Source organism: Trichoplax adhaerens, genomic scaffold (assembly GCF_000150275.1).
Source record: "Trichoplax adhaerens TRIADscaffold_23 genomic scaffold, whole genome shotgun sequence".
NCBI lineage: Eukaryota > Metazoa > Placozoa > Uniplacotomia > Trichoplacea > Trichoplacidae > Trichoplax > Trichoplax adhaerens.
In genome coordinates this window covers 76411-98647 of record NW_002060964.1, presented here as the reverse complement: position 1 = coordinate 98647, position 22237 = coordinate 76411, and the positions used below count along the sequence as shown (strand labels likewise).

At 35.0% G+C, this 22237-nt stretch overlaps 5 protein-coding genes across 5 annotated transcripts; 2 read left to right on the top strand and 3 right to left on the bottom strand.

The window, feature by feature from the left end:
- Positions 1 to 917: 917 nt before the first annotated feature.
- On the bottom strand, positions 918 to 5451 carry TRIADDRAFT_38421 (uncharacterized protein; the record flags this gene model as incomplete). The annotated part of the gene is made up of 18 exons (XM_002117259.1): positions 918 to 1051; positions 1152 to 1224; positions 1304 to 1352; positions 1430 to 1516; positions 1599 to 1699; positions 1816 to 1896; positions 1997 to 2063; positions 2149 to 2245; positions 2334 to 2416; positions 2552 to 2596; positions 2677 to 2791; positions 2857 to 2967; positions 3078 to 3181; positions 3370 to 3564; positions 3639 to 3701; positions 3821 to 3871; positions 3963 to 4026; positions 5315 to 5451. 18 exons carry the CDS (start codon positions 5449 to 5451, stop codon positions 979 to 981), a joined length of 1596 nt encoding a protein of 531 aa, XP_002117295.1. The 3' UTR covers positions 918 to 978.
- A 1222-nt stretch (positions 5452 to 6673) lies between these two features.
- TRIADDRAFT_4592 (uncharacterized protein) lies at positions 6674 to 9277 on the top strand (the record flags this gene model as incomplete). The annotated part of the gene is made up of 4 exons (XM_002117311.2): positions 6674 to 6940; positions 8599 to 8778; positions 8900 to 8957; positions 9036 to 9277. Coding segments are annotated over 4 exons (747 nt in total), but the record flags the coding sequence as incomplete, so codon positions are not given.
- A 59-nt stretch (positions 9278 to 9336) lies between these two features.
- Positions 9337 to 11488, bottom strand: TRIADDRAFT_32398 (uncharacterized protein; the record flags this gene model as incomplete). The annotated part of the gene is made up of 4 exons (XM_002117258.1): positions 9337 to 9771; positions 9894 to 9989; positions 10128 to 10326; positions 11382 to 11488. 4 exons carry the CDS (start codon positions 11486 to 11488, stop codon positions 9337 to 9339), a joined length of 837 nt encoding a protein of 278 aa, XP_002117294.1.
- A 1171-nt stretch (positions 11489 to 12659) lies between these two features.
- TRIADDRAFT_61320 (uncharacterized protein) lies at positions 12660 to 15554 on the top strand (the record flags this gene model as incomplete). Its single annotated transcript, XM_002117310.1, has 12 exons — positions 12660 to 12788; positions 12984 to 13059; positions 13325 to 13397; positions 13709 to 13773; positions 13854 to 13899; positions 14076 to 14177; positions 14384 to 14447; positions 14542 to 14624; positions 14708 to 14752; positions 14871 to 14964; positions 15253 to 15321; positions 15435 to 15554. 12 exons carry the CDS (start codon positions 12660 to 12662, stop codon positions 15552 to 15554), a joined length of 966 nt encoding a protein of 321 aa, XP_002117346.1.
- A 1048-nt stretch (positions 15555 to 16602) lies between these two features.
- Positions 16603 to 21910, bottom strand: TRIADDRAFT_64341 (expressed hypothetical protein; the record flags this gene model as incomplete). Its single annotated transcript, XM_002117257.1, has 14 exons — positions 16603 to 17256; positions 17372 to 17494; positions 17588 to 17704; positions 17795 to 17866; positions 17947 to 18057; positions 18157 to 18390; positions 18473 to 18562; positions 18666 to 18748; positions 18855 to 18897; positions 19023 to 19127; positions 19432 to 19494; positions 19943 to 19975; positions 20732 to 20758; positions 21878 to 21910. The coding sequence occupies 14 exons, from the start codon at positions 21908 to 21910 to the stop codon at positions 17179 to 17181; spliced, it is 1212 nt and encodes a 403-aa protein (XP_002117293.1). The 3' UTR covers positions 16603 to 17178.
- Between the last annotated feature and the right edge of the window lie 327 nt (positions 21911 to 22237).

The following is a 22237-nucleotide window of genomic DNA, read 5'->3' as shown; positions in this document are numbered from 1 at the left end:
CACCATAATCGCTACATGCTTTCGTACTGTATAACCTGTTATGGTACCGTGAATTAAGGATTCAGGTTAATTCCTACCAAGTATTGAATTACTATCAAGGGCTATATGCTCGTAAGAATAGAATACTTATGTAGTATTTGCGATTACTGGTCCGTGCACTATTGGCGGGATATAGTATTCTGATTCTCGTATTTAATGCGTGAAATTATGTTATCGGCCAATTCTTAGGAATGGCCGGACATTCTTAAGAATGATTGGATTCTCAAGATTAACCGTAACTTTCTTAAGGGCAAAATTCATTCTTTTTAGGAACGGTCGTAACATATACATTACGGTTTGATTAGCTATTACAAATAAATTTCTTATTTATTCTGTACTTTTACGATCCTAAAACCTCGGACATAAATACATCGGGTTCATTAATATTTACTGTTGTCTTTTTAACAATTTTAATAATATAACTGCGTAGATCCTACTAACATTACATAAGGATATGGTATAAGAATTTAAAAGTACGGTACCGTATGTCAGCCATGGTGAAAACTACAAGTCGGCTAACTTATAAAATAATGAACACTGCATGTAGCACCGTTTTCTCTAAATCATTACGAATTCGGATAAGAACAATATTCAGCTGTTCCAAACTCAATTTAAAAGTTAGCCAAAACGCAAGATATGAAATTCAATCCTCTTCAAAAATTCGAATTTATTAAAATTGTCTGCTATAAAGGAGCTACACAGTGACAAACGTGCACCATAACTGTAGCACGATCAAAATGCGCTGAGATAAATTATCATACATAAATTAAACGAAAAGAAAATCATAAAAGTCTATATGTTTTGAAAAGTTCACAATTACGTAATATTAGAAGAATTTCTAATATTAACTTACACTTCAGCAATAATAATTAATTCATTATCAATGATATCGAAAAGGTTTAAACCACTACTCGGATATCGTAAAATTGTAAATCTATATTATCCTTTCAGAGAAGACATCCCAGCCCGCATGACTTCGTCGACAAGGAGCAGATTGCTAGCAATGACGGTACTACACGAATTATATCACGAAAACGCAAACACATTAATATTAACATGTTTATAAAGGATCATTAACTAATCTTGTTATTCTACCGTAGTAATAGCCTTACCAAGAGTGCAATAGCTGCCTTTTCACGCGGTAATTATCCCAGATACCACAATCAGCTGGAATGATCGCATCACCTGTTGTAAACAGTTTTGTAATATTCTTAGATGACAATAAAATCTATATTAACGTTAAGACCAACATGATAAGTCAAACCTGAAACTAAATCAAGTCCTACACATGTTCCATTAGTCTGATATTCTTCCTATAGGATGGCAATATAATAAATAAATACACTTATTAATAGATTAAAAAGGAAGATATTTTCTATACGATCCGCACCTGTAATTTAACGATAGCGTCTTGTGCATCTAATCCAGAATTTTGAGCCAACGCTTTAGGTATGATAAGCAATGCGTCAGCGTAAGCCTAAACGTAAAAAGTACACTCAATAAGGTGAAGTAAAAAATTATTTTTCTTGTGAGTTAGCGCTATACTAGTTGCAACTTACTTGCACTCCCAGCCTGGCGCGACCTTTCACAGTGTCTTTATATTTCATAAGCTTTTCATGTGCGGCAATTTCGAAAGCACCAGCGCCAGGTACTAAAGCACCTAAAAATTAAATAGAGCAATTACTAATTGATACTGTAATTCATACCGAAAGGTTTGACTACGACGTACAACTCTCGTAAATGGTCATAAAGAAATATAAAATAATCTAATAATACCATCTTCAATTGCATTCAAAACAGCACGCAATCCGTCATGGATTGCATCTTTTATTTGAGTGATAGTGTGTTTATTTGGTCCTAATAAATATAGTAAAATATTAAATGGAGATAGCAATCGTTGAATTAATTACTATTTTATATGTTATTGTAATAACACAAATATTGATTTTAGTTTAACCTTTAACTAGAATGGTTACAGAATAAGGTTGCTTGCAGTCTTCAACAAAGGTAAATTTTTCCTCGCCCTACAGTAGTCATGTCAAGACGGTGAATAATATATTAAATCATCATTGAAGTATTTATAAAGGTTAGCACAGTTACTAAACTAACCAGAACATGCTCATAAACAAGACCCGCATGACCAAGAATATCGGGGCTTAATTCCTCCACAGAATTCATGGCAGTACCTTCACAAGCTAATGTTAGCCTTTAAATGATGAATATAAGTAGAAGAGTGTCTCAATAATTATGATCACTAAGATAACTACAAAACTTTTCATTCGACGTATATCTACCTCTCCATATTGCGACGTTTTGCTCTTCTAAGGGCTACAATGCCTTCCTTTGCTAGCATATTTAAGGAAACGGGATCAATCCCCTTCAAGCAATAAATAAAATGTATTTTTAATGCAGGAATTCATCGTTGAAAAATTTTATGAAGTAAATTCTGTTTGCTGCGACTTATGCTGCATCGTTAATAGATTATTATTATTAAAAAAAGAAAGCAGCTAACCTTCTGATTGATAACCACAAATTCTTTGTCGGGTGTATCGCATACCTAATTAAAAGCAGATAACATTGTGCCTGGCGTTAACGCGTTTATAATTACTGACTGTAAAGTAAATAGTGTGTAAATACCTTTCGTTTCAAATCAATAACTTTTTGAACTTTATCGTCAGTAAATTTGCGCTCGGCAGCAACTAACTTTTCCCGTTCAGCACCACTCTTATAAAAGAATCCTGAATTGACTTCACTGTAAAGTATAGAAACGTTAATGATGGAAGAGAGTCAGTAGCAATCCTAGTTAGTGCTACTTACCTTTTTTCGTATTCCAATGATACATTGCACGTAAGGATATACGCATTAGAAACTTTCTTTTTCATATCGGGGTGACGAGAACCATGATCTAAAACTAAGCCTCGAACCAATCTATATAAATAAACACATAAAAATAGGTTAACGAATGTAAGTTTGGAGTAAATTGATACAGTAATAACATTTAACGCACTTTTATTCATAATAAAACGTAGCAAACAAACCTAGTGTCAATTCCAGTTTGATGCTGCATAGACATAACTTCTACCATATGGAGATCGATTGGCTGATCTGGCTTACGTATAGCTAAGACGGCATCTACAATAATCTATATAATTATCATAAGATTACATCAATGAATATTTTAAACTGTAAATGGAACGATTGTAACATTCCAGATAAATCAAAAGTAACTAAAATAATTGTTTCAATATTTGCAGATTTGCCAAGTCAATCTCATTTTATGTCTACAGAGACTGCTATCGTCATTACTTGTGGTATAGTTTAATCTCTTACCTCCGTCAAATTGTCAGCAATCTCAACAGCTAATTTTGTTCTCAAAGCTGTCCGTGCTACATTTATTAGAGCATCACGATCCATATCGCTTTGAACTTTAACTTCATCAAGAACTTCTAAAGCTCTTTTCTTTGCTAAATCGAAACCCTCAGCAATAATTCTAGGATGTAGTCCCTCGGATACATAATGATCAGCCTATAAAGTTTATTAAAGTGATGATTTAACAATGATGGGTCAAACCTTGGCATTTTTTATCTTTGGCTACCAACCTGTTTTAGCAATTCACCTATAACCAATACATTTGATGTTGTTCCATCGCCAGTAATATCATCCTAATGTGATAGATTACACTTACTACAGCATTCGATATTTTGGAGTACAGATACATACTAAATATGCAGTATGTTGTAATAAGGATTTCCCAACTCATTCAAGAGAGTTGGAAACTAACCTGAGCTGTGGCAACTTTAGCAATCAATGACGCTGTAGGATGTTGAATTTGCTAAAACGTGGTTATTAACAAGATAATATGTTCGTATATATGTTAGTAAGACGGATAGCGTAATTAACGCTCAAAACCTATGATTGCTTACCATTTCATGTAATAAGACGTTACCATCTTTAGTAATTTTGATATCACCTGCACCAGAAACAAGCCTACAGTTCAAGAGATAAAAGCAATAGACACGTTGATTTAGCAAGTTTGTACGTTACAGCACTTATTAGTGTAGATTTTGCGATTACGAATAAAGGTTTGCACTATGAAGTTGAGAGGTATAATAATAAGATATAGCTATGGCACGTGAAGGAGCCATTGAATATAGTTTTGGTCTAAAAGCGAGAGGAAAGCTTTTGCCTCTATTGAGATCAATTTTTAGCTCCTTGTACGCATTCTACTCGTATATAGTATTAATTGTAAAATGTTGATAACTTCAAGTACATGTATAAATAGTCTATTTTAGGGCAATATGCTAATGTTACAATGGCTAAGTTATGTATCAAATTGTTCTTCATAAGTACGAACTTTCTTGGTTAGATTACTATTTAGGATATTATCCGAGATCTTTACCGACAAGAAATAAGCAATTAACGACACACTATATCATTACTGCAATGGCTCTCATTTCTTGCAATGCCAGTAAATGTACCACTACTTCTTTTAAAATTTGATTGAAAACTTGTAAAAAATAGACGTTTTACTGAAAATGATATCGGGTGAAATCGCCATACTCATTTTTAGCGGCAATCATAACTATTTCATTTATTGCATCACTTCAATTCGGTCGATTTCAATACGTAATTATTTATTATTATGAAGGGGAAATAGCTAAAGTATCATTTAGAAGCATGGAATAGCGAGCAAACACGAATCAGATCGATTATTATCCAGTACTGTACCGTACGGTAGTTATAATGATAAGCGATTGATGTTTGTACGCAGTACTAAAGAGATTCGACATTTTTTTCTTGTAGATATTCAATTTAAAATAATAAATTTGATCCCATATCATCTAACATCATTACAGCTATACTACTCCTGTATCAGAGTGAGAAATTGTCCATTCTAGGTGAGTTTGGCGGTTGTCAAATCCACTCCACGTTTCAAGTGGTTACTAAATCCAACAGTTGCTATCACGTGCATCATGCCAGTACCACAGTATACTGTAATATAACATACGGTAATAGTACAGTACTGTTCTACAAAGTCGAAATTGCGTTAAATCTGGCTGAATCAGAAGTGAAATTATTGTCTTTTATTCATTCTAAAGTCAATTGCAAGGAATAAAAGAGTTATCAAGAAGCTCTTTTTCGATTAGCAAGCCTGGTCAACTTGGTCATTGATTCAGTTTTAGGCGCATGGAGAAAATCGACCCTACGCTAATTACCAGTTGTTGCAAACTGCCTTAGTTAACAAGAAGTCTCTTACGAAAAAATGGGTACTTACATTTTCATTGTTCCTCTAGGGCCTAAGTTACTTTTAAGCACATCCTGTAAACCTCTTGCAGCAGAAATATTGAGTTGTAAAGCTTGAGCTGCACGAGCGATTTCTGCATTGGGATTTAAATCCTTAATAGCCGACATGTTTTATTAGCTTGCGAGCGGATACCACGCTAGACCACAGTGACTGCATGTGAGTCAGTCCAGTACAGTGCACGACAGATCAGAGATCTTCATTCGTACAGTACAGTCCAGTAGAATGTGCAGTACAGTACTGTAGTGACGATGATTGGGTACTGTATTCACGACGACGCGAGCAGAAGTGATGTCGCTCATTCGATGCCTGGTTGCTGTACTGTACTGTATTGTTGTGGTGGACAAGCCAAGATTTTAACGTTTATCAGTGGATTGTGATGTACTTTGTAGACCTAATGATAAATTCTTGTTCATTGATTAGCATCAATTCGGTCTAATTTTGTAGTAGTTTCCAATATAATTCATTACTATTTGAAAGAAATGAAACACAAATGAAAGTTCTGTGTAAGGTTGCTATGCCATTCACTTGACTATGGTGGTCTGTAGTGATTAGCGTGACATAATTTTACAAAGGCCTACAGTACAGTACAATTCTCTCTTGATTAAGACAGTGCTGTACTGTACAGTACTGCATTAGCATCGATTCGGTCTATTTTTGTAGTAATTTCCAATGTAAATCATTACTATTTGAAACATAAACGAAAGTTCTGTGTAAAGGTTGCTATGCTAGCCTATGCCATTCACTTGACTATGGTCTCTAGTGAGTAGCGTGACATAATTTTGCAAAGGCCTACAGTACAATTCTCTCTTCATTAAGATAGTACTGTACAGTATAGTACTGTACTGTACTGTACTGCACTGTACTGTACTGTAGACCAGTCAGTCGATGTCCTGCACTGCGCCGGCGTCAGGCACAGTCTCACTTACAGACTGGCAGTGTACAGTACACAGTACTGTAAAGTAGAGTACTGTACTGTACTGTGATAGTACTGATCCGTAATCATAAGGTTTTGTACATAGAGTTTCATAGAAGGACGCATTTTCTACTGAGCTCTAGACGACATCTACAGTACTGTACTGTACACAAAGGTCAATTTCTATCGCTACGGTAGTGTACAGTACAGTGTACTGTAAGCGGTAGAGGCCATGGTGAAGCGCTTAGCCGACAAGGGCATTCGCATCGAACTTTACTGTAGTCGAGAAGATTCGATCGGTAAGTTGAAGGAACTCCCCAATTCTCTCTTCTTTAGCTATGGCTGATGAGAGATTAATTCAGTTAATCTGTTTGTTAACTTTGGTGGCTATACAACCGGTTCATGGAATCGGTGAAGTTATATTTGCTGTCAATTGCGGTGGCTCGGCACATACTGATTTAAATGGTGTCCATTACCAAGCTGATTACAATACAGTTGGGATCAATTCCGATCATGGCCTTCAATTGTCTATAAACCGCGTGCCTACACCAGATCAGATTCTCTATCAGACAGAACGATATCATTCAGAAACATTTAGTTATGATATTCCTATTAAAGAGGATGACGACTATGTTCTCATTCTGAAATTTAGTGAAGTCTATTTCACTGGATCTAATATGAAGGTTAGTGATAGGAAGCTATGGTGCTGTACTCCGATAACGATGTTATGTAATCATCCGTTATCTTGCTGACTTTAGTTTACGCTTTCTGTTTTGACTAGAAGGACAACTAGAATTAAAATACCTTCACTTTAGTTGAGTAGTAGCTCAAGACTGTTATTGCTTTCCAAGGTGTACGGTATATCGATACCAAACTGTTATACAGTATATCTTCACTGATTTCAATGCTATAGAACAATTTACTATGCCTGCAAGGATACAAAGACGTTATGAATTAGATGTTATCAACATTTTATCAATAGGCCAAATCTTTCCGTAATCTTATACCCCAATTGTTTTAGTATAGAGTATGTACGCGCATCTAATTATAATTATCATCGCTAACGATAGTGTCGCCGGTCAGTTACTAAAATGAAATAATAGCAGATTTATAACTATCAGTAGCTGCCGGTTAACGTTAAGCAGGTCCCACTATTCAATACGATTATACGAGATATAGAAAGTTTCAATACAATATATCTTGCAGATGACTAGTCAGATAAAAAATGATAGCGCTCAATTAGGACTATTTCGTGATGAAAATTTCCTTCCAGTTCCTTTAGTACAAAGTACCTTCATTAGCTATCAGCATCAACTAGATACCATTGTACTTGCCTGAATACTACTAGTGTAACGATGTAAGGTAAGCTGCTCTTTTGTCTCCTTTTATAACCTCTTATCAAGTGCATGATTACTGTACTTTAGCTATAATAGGACTGTATATTACTGTAGATGTTAAATACTTGCATAGTTAAGGATACTGTAATGGATGCGAGTCAAATCAAGACATTGAGAATTTCAAAATTCCGTACACATCTGCATGGATACACTCTAAAAATTCTATCCGTTATATAGCTGATTTCCATTGTACAGCGTGTATGGAAAGTTTTTGGAGATTTAAATGTGTATTTCTATGAAACTGGGTGTACTATACACACAAGGTCAAAGTTAATCCCGTTTTGAAACAATTACATACTCGTATATGGATGCAATGAAGCTTTACACTAATGCTGACGGTAGTTACTGCGATATTCTCACTACACAGTACAGCTGTAATCATTAGCCTATCTTTCAGTAAGCACATGGCAACAATATTGAACATGACTGATTCAGGGTAATGCTGTGATAATGGTTTTTACAATTGCTGTACAATGATGGTGACCCTTAATTATAATTAGCCTTACATAGTATTGTCATTAGGATTTATTGTGATTCCTAAGATACTCTAATGACATAGCATGGTTGGGATTGTGAGCGTATTTTTTCCATTAAGCACACTATGACAATGTTAAACACGACTGATTCTATTATGTGATAGTGTGATAAAAATACCAATTATGATTCTTAGATTCGTGCTTAGATAGTCAATGCTCAAGCGTGTCCTTAGAACTGAGCACTATACTGTAGATGAATGGAGCCGATATCAAATGCGTTTATTACGGTAACATGACTTCAACTTACACTATACAAATATATACAGTGTGTAAGTTGGTATACAAAGTATTGTATAAATCGCCTAGTTGCTGATAGAAGAGAATACATACTGTATTTATGTATACGTGTATTATACCAGCTTTTATTGCATTTAATGTTAATACTACTTTTTTATCGTACCAATACAGGTATTTGATGTCCGTTTGAATTCAAAACATGAGGTTATTAAAGGGCTAGATATTTATCATAAAGTTGGCAAGGGAACAGCACACGATGAATACATACCCTTTAAAATATCTCATAAATCTTTATTGATCAACGATGAGTCATCTCCTTTCAAAGGAGTTTTAACAGTAGAGTTTATCAAGGTAATATTTGTAATTTAGTACTCAAAGTACTTCATAAATGCGTTATAGGTTCATTAATACATCAGATATGTACGAGAGAATATCATTAAATGTAAGTAATCGGTCTTCTACATCGAATTAGGGACATTTAGATAATCCAAAAGTTAATGCCATAGTGGTGATGAAAGGACAAGTATCAGGTAATTGCAATATTAATGACCTTGCGGTGTAATCATCTCCTTAACAATGCTCATTTTAATTAACTTTAATGTCCACAGATGTACCCAAGCTAGCCCCACTAGCTGGAGCAGAGGAAGCGGATAAAGACTTTGATGACGATGACGATACAAGCGATACAAACAGTAACACAGACAATACTCAAACACCGCATAGCAGGAAATTATCAGGGCCGCCTGTTGTCAATCCATATGCAGTTGATGATGGTAGTAGCTATGTTGTACCAATTGCAGTTGCTGTTGGTGTATTCATCCCTACCGTATTTTTCTTATGTCGTTTATAAAATTTAACACAATGTGATCATTCGTTCTGTACATTTCAATAAACAAATTTTATAAATGTCTATTCTGCATAGGCCATACTTGCTAGCTTATTACGCCTACAGTGAGAAAATTGGTAGTTGGTTAGCGACTGGTGCAGCATACACAACGAACCAGAATTTATAGTAGTATCTACAACGATAGACAAAAGTATTCTTACGATAAAGTTATAATTACCTCGTCCTACTAGGTATTCGCCGATAGATTTGACGGGTATATTGGACGTGATTGTTCTTAAAATTTGATTCAGCCAAAATAATTGAAATAGTAATATAACCGTGCATCCTATGTTACATTTCATGGGAATAGACAACGGTACTTGCCATAGCCAGGAAATATTTTTATATCGTGCATAAGACCAATACATAATAGGAATCATCAGGACACGACAACAAAAAAATGTCACCAACAACAGTATACCATTTACGGTGTAGAGTTTGGAAGTTTGCATTTTCAGCTGTTTGCGATAAAATGTTATAGTTCGAATATTGAAATTAAAAATTAAACAGAATGATAACAACAGTTACTGTTGTTATTTATACTTAGGCAACTTAAGCTAGTAACTTGGGTGATACTTACAATTTGTAGTACCGAAACTGAAGAGAGAAATGGAGTACTTAGTTCGAATAGGAAGAAAAGAGCTAAAAAGTAGTCACCTAAACCACGACGGATGTACTTTAAAGAAAAAGCGTTATGAAAGTCATGAAACTACGGCAGTATTTATTTATATAACGTTTTACCACTCTAAACGAGAATATACAGTAAGTAATTCAATAGAATAGCAGTCGACACATGCTAGTAAGCTTTTCTTACCACGACTATTGGGAAGCCAATACACGGAATGGCAATATGGTGAATTACCACTGATGTTTTCGAGTGTAGAAACATTCGCAGAAGTGAGACTTCATCTTGTAATTGTTTATGTTCGTACCGATAACTTCGATACATTGCCCATATATCGTAAAAGAAATAAGCTAGCCCAAACCAGCAGTAATATTCGATTAACCAAAATCTGCAAAGGTAAACATGACATCTTAATTTGTAACATAAACCGCTTATATGGTCGCACTGATTGCTAACGAAAAAGACTATTGAATAGTTTCAAAATCTCTGTAAGGTTTACTTTACGAGATTATGTATATCGTACATACACATATCAAGCGACATGCTGTATCATCGTCCTAAACTTGAAATCTGACTATGCGATATATGCGTAAATTTATACCTTTACGGAAAATGTTTATTGCATTAGTGTGTGATAATCCATAATCTATAGCAGTTATAATCTATTAAGAATCGAGCAAGATGGTTTAATTAAGGTGTTACCGATAGATCTTGTTTACAACTACAAGCTTGACTATTAATAAGTTGGTTAATCTTACCATAAATCCAAATATACAGTATTAACAATGTCCTGTAATCGTGCAACTCATAAAATCACTCCAAGATTAACTATTAGAGTATTACTGGACAGTTAAAAAGTACTCTTATAGAAAAGGCAGATGAGTTAAGGCAACAATTATTTTAATTAGTAATCGCCTATCGTATGAAAGGCAGCATGAATAAGCTACATGCAATATCGACCATTTAACTTTATATTCTGTACGCGTACTGTACAGTGCATTGGTGATTGGTGCTGTAGTGTTATGGCAGTGGAAGGAAACATTCGGTACTTTATTAAATAATGCAACAAGACAGATAATAATACCAAGGAAATATTTCGATTTAATTACAATATCTATAGCTTTAATTTAATTTATACTGTAAATAGGTATCCAATTGACCACACGCACGATATATTGATAAATTACTTCCGCAATAGGGCCCGGTTTCTGATCTTGCTTCAATGTAAGAATTGAAGCTATAATTTTGAATTTCTACAGCTTACAGAATCTGTAAGGTGTGCATGATGGCATTATATGTTATAGTAACGTAATTAAAAACTATATGCGTATAGGAAGTACAGTACAGTACTACTCGCATGTTGTAGAACTAGCAAAATGATCAACGATTTCTAGTCCTTTTTGTAAACAAACGATTAAATACGTATACCTATGAAGGTCTTACCTATCATGAATGATATCATGTACGGAGAATACGGTAGTAACGCCAACAGTACACGCCATCAAAGCTTGAAACGATGATACGATCCTAAAAAGAAAGAGATTAATCATACTGTATATCAAGATAACACTCGTACAGCGGTTAAAGAAATATTGATCAATCTCTATCAATGATGCCTCACAGCTTTAGCCTAAACAGATTGCGTAGAAAATCAATCTACGCGCATTAGATAAGAAAGCATATAAAGTTAAGACGTTAGGATCATGCACTGTAAGGAAAGTGCTCTCTTCAAAATTGACATTTTAATTATAACTGCATTATAAGTTCATTTCACTCGTTGATTCAAATTTGATCATTGATGTATGCGTACAGTATTGAGGTAGTAACTCTGATTATAGCGTCATATTTTATCCTTTCTATAATATACAATAAGCATACATCAATTACCTAACGTTGATCTTTCTATATTGGCTTTCATCAAGAGTTTGACAAGTTCTCCTTAGCAGTGAATCGACAAAATAATAAAGACATGGGAAGTAAACACATCCCACCGATAAAAGCATCAACTTCGAACCTAGATGCAATTCATCGTCATTGCCGGCCATACTATAGTACTGTACGTGCTTGGAATCAATCCAATTTTCCAATTTACCGTAGACTAAAGTACTGTTTATTTCTATTTTGAATTACTCTCTATCAGCGTTATATTGTATCGTATTCACAGTAAATAAATATCATGATGACCTCGATATCAAAATAGACAGTACCTTGTCAATTTTACTCCTTGCTATCTCCTACAATCTTCTCTCTAGGTAGTCATACATAACTGATTTTAATTTTATTATTCTATAATGTAATCTTGTCTTCTAAAGTATCAGTCTAATGTAATTATTAATAAATAATCCATTATAATGAATGATTATTATTAACGCTGTCATTGGGGATTTCTGGTCACGTGCGATGATCCAACTTTGATTGTATAATGTACACTAGAGACCCTCTATGTCCATAGAGGGTCTCTAGTACAGTACTGTACCATGAAACAATAGACACTCCTTTGACCATGCAGTGCTCAGTAGTACAGTGCATCCAAGTTCAACTTACAGTACAGTGTACAGTACCGAAAAGTACTGTATACTGTAGACGATACACTGTACACAGCGATGAGCATCGTCGCTATTCAATGGTGTACTGAGCGTAGAGAGAACCGCAAAATGCTTTAAAGCCCAAACATTTGAAAAGGCTGAAGAGCATTTCAAATCCAGCAAAATTAGTAATATCATGCCTCGTAAACGCCAATCTCAGACTGTTTCTGCCACCTCGGTTCCTAACGCTATCATTCCACCAAGTGGAAATTATAGTATCCCTACTCTTTTGCGAGAATTACACAGCCTAATTCATCAGTTACAGGTATGGTCGATACAGAAATAGTGTTACCCGTTAATCATGATTTTAACTGATTGTCCAGTTGTACACACAACAAACATCAATCATTCCTATCCTTGATCAGCTTGCCTATGGTGGTAGGATCATGATATTGCACCTGGATAATAATAATACAAATGATTAAATTAAACGCAAGTATAAATAACGATCTTGATTTAGGATGAACGCACTCGTGGTGCAAATAGTTTACTTAATATTAGAAAAACCCATGACCGGATGAAAAGCGAACAAAGAGGTAATTGCCTTAGCTAACATTGATAACGTGCAGCTAAATTGTTTATAATATGTATACGAGTATCGTAATCATTAGAATTACTTCCCATCGTTGCATTCCATCAACATAGTTCTACTTCTATTGGGCGTACTTCAAAGTTATACGCCATAAAGTATTTAAAGGCACTTTACATAGTAGCATTTTATGCAGTACTACAAATCGATTACGCGTAACAATGTTTATACGCTATTATGAATAATGGACTATCAATTGCCTTTCTTCATAGTGTCCATGTATTTCAAGCAAAAACTGCGTGGATTGTATACATCCGCTCAAGCTGATGCTAAGATTGAAGCAGAGTAAGTTAGTAGGCAATAACGACGGTAAAATGATGAAAATAGTAAATAAATGGATCATGCAATGGATTAGTATAAGGACACTGGTAGGAGGCTTACCGCATCGACTAATAACTGTAAACACGATTAATATTTATACGGTAAATTTTTAATTGCCGCATAGTTTCGTAAGTTGACAATGTTGATGGATCATACCTCCAAAATCAATACTATTGAATTAAAAATGGCGCAGTTGTCCTGTATTCGAATTAGTTAACAATGATGCAAATTATTAATTTCAATTTACTTCTTTCAATATCGACTCAATGAAATAGTTTAATTAGGAAAGCTCTGGATAAAATAGCCTTGATAAATGCATTAAAGAGTGACAAGAAACAAGGTTTGTTCTTTCTCCAGTTATGCTCTTGAACTGTTATAGTTCTAAATCGCCTAATAAGAGCGTATCAATAAATATTATAGGTGGTCGAACGCCAACCAATCAATCTGGTCATAATGAAGAAAGCAGGTCACTTGTGGATTTGTGCAGTTTATTGACTGTTATTAACAAAAACTTAATTATGTAAAATCTCCAAAGTTTAAATGTGCTTGCAATTAGAATATTGGTACTAACAGTCTGTATTTGGTTATCATACTTATCGGATTTCCTTAGCTTACTTCCTTATATATATCAATCAATTACAGTATTAGCAGAAAGCCGGCTCCTGTTCGTAAGAGTGTACTGATGTCTATTCTCCAACAAGAAGCAGCTGATCTACCGATTTGGAATGGCAAGTTATCTGAGAGGTTGCTCACCATAAATAAGCCGTATTTAAAACATGACTTGTGTATTTGAAGTAATGATACTGTTTCTGTGATCTCAAAGTTAGCTCCTATGGTTTTAAATTATACTTAACGACTATACTATCTTACTTTTATTAGTCTACAACTGTGTTCGTAGTTCGCATACTACATTACAATTTCTAGTAAATGCTCGTAATTATAATCTGTAGCCCTCCTCCACTCTGCGGTTGTATTCCTGCTGAAAGTGGATATGTAGCAAAGCCTGGTGATAAGGTATGTCGGTAAACAATTCCAGTCATCTTATCAATTTGCTATCTTATAATCGTGAATCAGTAGCATGGGCAATTTCTACTTCTATCACCACTAGGTTGCAGCAAAAGTGAAAGTTGATGCTGATGAAGATCAGTGGATTCTTGGAGAAGTGGCTTCTCATAGCACATTTTCTAATAAGTATAGCGCATCTTATTATTCTTGTCTATTTACATTCAAAAAGTCTCATATCATTCACTCGTCATTTTATTAACTCTAATTAGGTACGAAATCGAAGACATTGATGGAGAAGGAAAGCATGGAAAAGAGTCAGTAGCACTCTGTGCTTGTTGATTATACTCGTAATTAGAAGGGACTCCTGTCGATTTATGTATAAACATCGTTACTAAAAAGATGCCTATCGTTAATTACATCACTAATTTTTAGGCGATATCAGCTTCCATGTCGTCGTACGACCCCGTTGCCTAAGTATAAAGCAAATCCTAGCACCCATCCTCAGGCATTGTATCAAAAACATCAGGTAAATTATTCAGCCCTGTTTATTACCCACTAACATAAACTGATATCACCTAGTATGCATCACATAGTACAGATTTGTAAATGTTACTATAGAATAAATTATATTGATATTGTAATCTCCGTAATATCAGACAGAGAGTTTTGACTTTAATTAATATATATATACAATTCAAGATAGCTTTTTTACACTTTTCATTTCCAATTCTCAACCTCATGTTATGTTTTTTAATTTTATCGTAATGCATGTTAATACGTTAATGTGACAGTTTTATTGGTGTGTAAATTTTAGCAAGTATACGCCTTATATCCTCAAACAACTTGCTTCTACTTTGGTGTGGTACACAGTCGGCCTTCCACAGTAAGACGAAATTTTTTGTTGTCCTCCATTCTATTGGAGTATAATGAATTAGACACAAACTTATTATTCATTTTTACTGTTATATTTGTACTTTCATTTCTGTAACAATACAGATTGATGAGGAGTATCTTGTGTCGTTCGAAGATCCAAGTTATGAGCACGGTTATTCTCCCCCGCTTCCAGTTCCACAGCGTTACATATTTACAACAAAAGCTCATCAACGCAAGAAGTAGCGATGATTGTCTATTAACTCTTATAGAAATGTTAACTTTCCTTTTATTGGCAAACAGAGTTTTTCGAAAAGGATTACGATACGTTATCCAATCGTTAGATAATTTGTATTTATTTTATTTTAAACTTATATCCTTAGCAAAATAGTACTTATGTCTCAGTATTTCGATCAGGTTCAATTTATGTAAAATTACGTTAGTACGCTGTATTTTGCTTCCAAAGCTGAGCGTCAAATACGTAAGTTCAGTACTAGTTAACAATCCTTGATATGCTTGTAACATTACGAATTGTAATGGTGTACTTTCTATCTGTTGTATAATATATCCTAGTTTAATAAGGAAACGGTGAATGGCCTAATAATAGTATGATTGCACATACTTTTAGTACCATTCACTAGGAATATTTAGAGAATTTTATTTACTGATTGTTTATAATATTTTAGTCGCTTGTAAGATATGCATACTTGATAAGTAAATGTATTGGCCTAATTTTAAACGTTTATGTAGTAAACGAATTCGGCAGATCAAAGATTCATTTTCAGTTAAAGTAAACTTTCAACCAGTTAACATTGCAAAGCGAATGCTACATTTCTGCTTGTAAGATTATAAGTGATTGGCGGAAAAATTAAGAAATGATACAACGTACTGTTTGTAACTCTTCTTTGGCTTATATCACTGAACTACAGTATGTTAGTACGCATCAAGCACATAAGTTACCGTACTATTTTTCTGGTTTGATTACGGATGCAATATATAGTTGCTGGATGTATCTTTTAATTCTGGGCTTGCAGCATAGAAGCAATCTAAGCACAGGTAGCACTCGTTGATACACTGCTGTAGCCAATAGTAGATGTACGATGCATTTACTTCTGCAATTCTAGATCTCAAATTCAGACTATGTCGTAAAAATGTTATAATGTTGCAATATTCTTAAAATCTTTGGAACGATAAATGTAATTTCTTGTAAATTTCTGAGACAAGTGATATGCGGCTAAGATGGGTAAGGATTGCCATTCTTGCATAAAACGATGTATCATTTATTTAAAACGTTGGAAATTTTATTCGATTATCTCTACCCTTTAAATTTCCCTAAAAGTCAATAGTTTACGGTACGTTTTCCAGCTTATTTAGACTGACATGAGCCATTGCACATTCGTCCGGTCAGCAATGCCGTACTTAACCTTTACGATTATCATAACATGAATATTCTTACTGCATATGTTCCATTCATGTAATGCTATCCAAAACTAAAAAGTACAGTAAAAGAATAAAACGTTATCATAACCACCTACTACACTATCTTACTAACCACATAAGCCGCAATGAAACTTGTCATGTCATTAAAAATTTTGTTTTACAAAACATTTACTTTTACTAGAAACTACAGAATATTCTAGCGGCCCAGACAGATTTTATTATCATTTGTAAACAAAGATATAATTTGCAATCGAAAATAATCCATCAAGTGACAGCTAGTCTAAGATCTTTAGTTATCCTTAAGTTTTAGTAGCAATAATTATATATTACTATCTGACGCTGCATTTTACTAACGAATCGCTTTTTTTACACGATTAACCAATGTTTTAGATTGCAGCAGATAAATCTATCATATTTAAGCATAATCAAGTTAAACCAAGTTGCCTCTTTTGTCTTGTTCCCGTTCAATAGCTTCAAATAAAGCTTTAAAATTACCGGCACCAAAACCCTATGTCAAAGTCCAATAAATTAACTGAATTAAATATTTACTAACTATAGGATACACCAAAACAGTAAATGCGCAATACTGTATACGGTAATTTTGAATGACCTTTGGTACTTACAGTATGATTATGACGTTGTATAATTTCAATGAACAAAGTCGGGCGATCTTGAACTGGCTTCGAAAATATCTGCAAGAGGTAGCCATTATCGTCGTAATCAATCAAGATTTTCAGTTGTTGTAGCTGTCAATAGAAATAAATCAACAACCAACCAATCAGGAGAAGTTTAAGCAATACAGGGTGCACTCCTATACTAATTATACAGAATTATTTTACCTTATCCATAGATTCTTCAATCTTCACGGGAGATGTTTTCAATCTTTCTCTCAGCATATTAAAGTAGCTATCAGGTACTTCTAAGAATTCTACCCCGCGGCTCTTTAAAGTTGTAATCTAATGAAGAGATTATAAAATCAACGTTGTGCTTTGTAGCATTCATTAGTAACTATTATAAAAATTAAAATTTTCATATTGTATTAGTACCGCGCTTATGATATCACTGGTGTTGAGAGCAATATGTTGTACACCTGCTCCACCATAATAATCTACGTATTCCTAGATGTCGATGTAAAAGGAGATATTAATATTAGGAAGTGCCCAGTACATTCGAAATTTCAAGGTATGCTTATCGTTACAGCAATCTGGCTCTTCCTTTTGCCCGATGCGGGCTCATTAATCGGCATTTTTATGGTTTCATCGTAGTTTGTAACCACAATCGATCGTAAGGAGCTATAATCAGTGTGTAACTAATGAGGAATCCAAAATTGATGCGACATTTTAATTCATAAAAACAGATCGATTGGTAAAGTCTTCCATAAGAAATAGAAACATTATCTAGAACTTACAACGCTGTCATCAACGGACCAGAAACGATGAAATAACAAGTTCTTTTCATACCAGTCAGCAATGGTTACCATTTCATCATCAGGCTGGTTACCCACTACGTGATCAATGAATCGAAGTCCAGGCTTTGGAAGTGTGTCAAGAAGTGGGTTTCTGAAAACGTCGGTCGTATATCCCGGCAAGAATGGTCCCTTATAGTTAGTTCTCTCAACGAATGTATGAGTTGTGTCGCCATACTACATCATAACATATCGACGCAATATTCAACTTAGTAAGATAATTTCGCATCGAAAAATATGCTCACAGTCCATTGATTACCGTTTGTACAATAGCGTATGTCACGGATCCAAATTCATCGCTTTTCTCCCAAGGTTCACGAACAATTTTAGCACCTTTCTGCCTTGCTTTCTGATGATGGGATAAGTAATAAGCGCGATGGGATAAATTTCGAGACATATTACAGTACCTTACATCACAATTTCTGTCGAGCAACAGTACGCCAAATTCTTACCTCTACAATGCCACGACAATCTTCAACCGAAAAAGCAATGTCCTTAACACCATCTCCATGAATAACCAAGTGTTTGCCCATTTCTGTAAGAAAGGCGCATGGTAAGGTAATCAAAATTGAAATTGCATGTTACAAACTATCAAAACATCTTTGTCCTATACGGTCTTTATAACATTACGCTTTGCATACCATCACTACCAGGGTTTAGAGCAGATTGAAAGACAAAGATGATCTATATTAAACATAAATTAATTTAATTTTAGCATCCATGAACAGTTAAAATTACAGCATGTCCGCATAGTAATTACAGTATATCGGGTATCACTTACATTACATATAGCGTAGATCCAATTTTACCTTATCGTGTTTCACTGCATGCGAAACGACATTTCTTTCACCTGTTTCTAGCCCGCTGTACGCAAATGGTTCAAATCCGAAGCATGTACAGTAATAAGAAGCAGCCTATAGTTCAATCATAGAGATTTAATTAGTATGGGTTCCATTGCAAGGCGAATGCGTCTGCCACGAGATAAACATAATTCACGTTGGTTAATGCAAATGTACTAGTCTAGTTCATTGACTAGTTCTGATATATACTGTGACCTACTACCTAGGCTATTTTATGGAACTACAGGCATGTCTTCATACTGCCAAAAATGGCCATCATATAATGTATAATGTAACATGCATATCCAGTTCACTAGCTTGCAGTAGAGTACAGCCCAACAACTTTACAGCGAGCTCTACAGCTGTCTTAGGTACTCACCTGCTTAGCATTACCGACCCAAAATGTTAGATGATCGAAAGAAAGAAATTTTCCGACTTCCGGCTGCAAAATAGAAATTCTTAATTAGACGATATGCATCAAAATATCTAATAGTCGAGCTTAGCCCTGTTACAACATCCTCTATAGAAGTTTTACAAAATTTCACATGCTTCAAATTCGCTCTTGGTCAAATTAGGTGAAAATTAACGAGAACACCACCTCATTGTTATCTCCTTGATAGAGACAAAAGTCCACTATATCATTATCATCAAATATAGAATTTTATACATAATATAAGTATGCGTCATTGCGTATGCTTTCCGTTTTCAACACGTTCACATGGACATTACCTGAACGAACACACATCATTGGTATTGTGATCCTTCAAATTAAAAAAATTTTGTTGTAACATAATGATCGCATATTGTACGTGTAAATGGTCATCCAACATACGAATAAAGAGTATCAGGTCGAATGCTGCAATGTGTTTATTAATTAATTAATGACTTACTGGTCTGACCGTCATGATCAAGCCTTCTAGTAACTGTAGCAAGTGATATTAAAATACGAATAATCAATACTGTAAACATTGCTATGGTCAAGCTTAACAGCCACTCCTGCAACACCATATGACTCAAAAACAGTTGATTTGGCAGTATAGTGTAATGTGTACGTTACATTACAGGGCCTATTTCCTGAGTCAAATTTAGTCCAATTCCAATTTTGATTCATGCCAAACCCCCAATTTTCGCCAATCAAACTTTGCGTTGCAATTCTAATTACGTATTTCCACTGGCTAACTGCTCATTCTCCCATTGACGTACGTGTACGCAAAAGAAAAACATTGATCGAAGGCTGTGATCATTTAGGGGATAAAACAGCAACTAGTAAAGTTGCATATTTTTGCTTTGTGGAATGTGGAATATGGCATTAATATCGACTGATGGCTAGTTTAGCGTCAAGCGCCTGTTAAGTGCAGTTATTTATTAACTAACTAATAATACACTTATCTGGCTGTCAATGATTGGTGCTCGGGATCAAGCAGACATTCTACCCTACGCTAGTACTTTAGAGTGGCCATTTAAAACCATGCGATTGCAAGTTACTCATCTTTTATGGATCATATTGCATAATAACAGGAGTACAACTTTATCTGGTCAAAACTTGTCTACAAAATCGTAACAGTTAAACGCTGTAAAATGATGCAAAGTTCGCTGGTCCATGTTGTAGCATCGAGTTATTTTGCCAGTACAGTACACACTCAATCCATCAAGGAGGACAATATTGCTGTTATTTTTACCTTTTCTCCCTTGTCAGTATACCGTTTCTAAATAAACAAGAAAAAAAATCAACCTACATGGCGTAGAAATGAGCTAAAAGAATCAGTGTGGGCAGAAAAAGAACGTTACTTACAGCCATAACGATTTCGATCAAAGCAAAAAGAAGCAATTTCAAGCGTTCAAGCGTGGAGTGATCGGTCACGTCTGTCAACCAGTGATACGTGTCACCTGATGTCGCCACGAGTCATACTGTACAGTGTACAGTACAGTCCGTAGAAGTACAGTAGAGTACAGTACTGTACTGTAGTTAGGACGAACAACTAACTAAAATGGCTAAGTGTGGAGCCTTAATAACGGTGCTGTCAACGATTGCAAGGAGAAGACCTTGCTACAGTATAGAATAAAGCACCGTCATGGTATCCGTGATAGTGCTCCATACAATCCTATACAGTACAGTACTGTACTGTGTCAACAGAAAAGGGGCTGTGGGAGGTGGAGTAGGAGCGGTCCATTCTTTTAGCGCGGTGAACTCAGGGCTCGAGTTTTTGCAGGGGGAAAATCTTCTCCAACTTTTTTTGTTGATTTACAGGATAGGACTGCACAAGTGTATATCAGAAAAAAGAGGGACTGGAGGTGGAGGAAGAATGGGTCCAGAGACCGTTCGACCTCTGCCTGTCAGACTATTTATTATTGTACTGTACTGCTGTCTACTCATGCAGCTAAACTGAGTAACTAATCGTCATCATCATAATCTTATACAATGTAAACATTGCAACATTTTGCAATACACTTGCAACAGGCTTATAATGAAATTGCAAATGTTCTAGCCTAGTTCAATGACTACAATAAAGAAGAGCGCTACTTTTCGTCTTGGAAGTGAACACAAATCTGACCTGAAGTACTGTATATAGGATCAAATACTTTAGCACGACATGAAGACATTTTTAGTCATATTATGTATCTTATCGATCGGAGGACCTACTCGATGCTATGCTCGAAAAAAGCGTTTGCCTGATCAGGAAACCTTATTGGATAGACGGACATTTTCGACTAGATGCACGATTATTGCAAGTACTGTGTCGTCAAACTACACTACTGTTCCACTGTGAGGAGAATGGAGTGGAGATGTTTGGTTGTGTAAATACAGTCATGGACTACTGACTTACATCTCGTAGTCCATGATACGATACGCTATACATTATAGTAGATTTATAAATCAAGTAATATTACATTGACTTCTCTTTTATAAAGCTCGGATCAAAAGACGATTCGTACAGGCTAGCTACTGTTGATCGACTTGGCAGTATTTTCCTAATATTCATCCAGTACTATGAATGTATTCCATTGACGCTATATCGCGTATAATACATCATGAAGTCTAACTTCTACTTGTTCAAAGTTATTTGATGTCATGCATGTTTTTGAATTAGTAAGAGCAATTTAGAAAAGAGACACACAAGAACCATAGTGCAAGTACCGTAACCACTGTACTGTATTGCAATATTCGACATTTTCATCTCTATCTA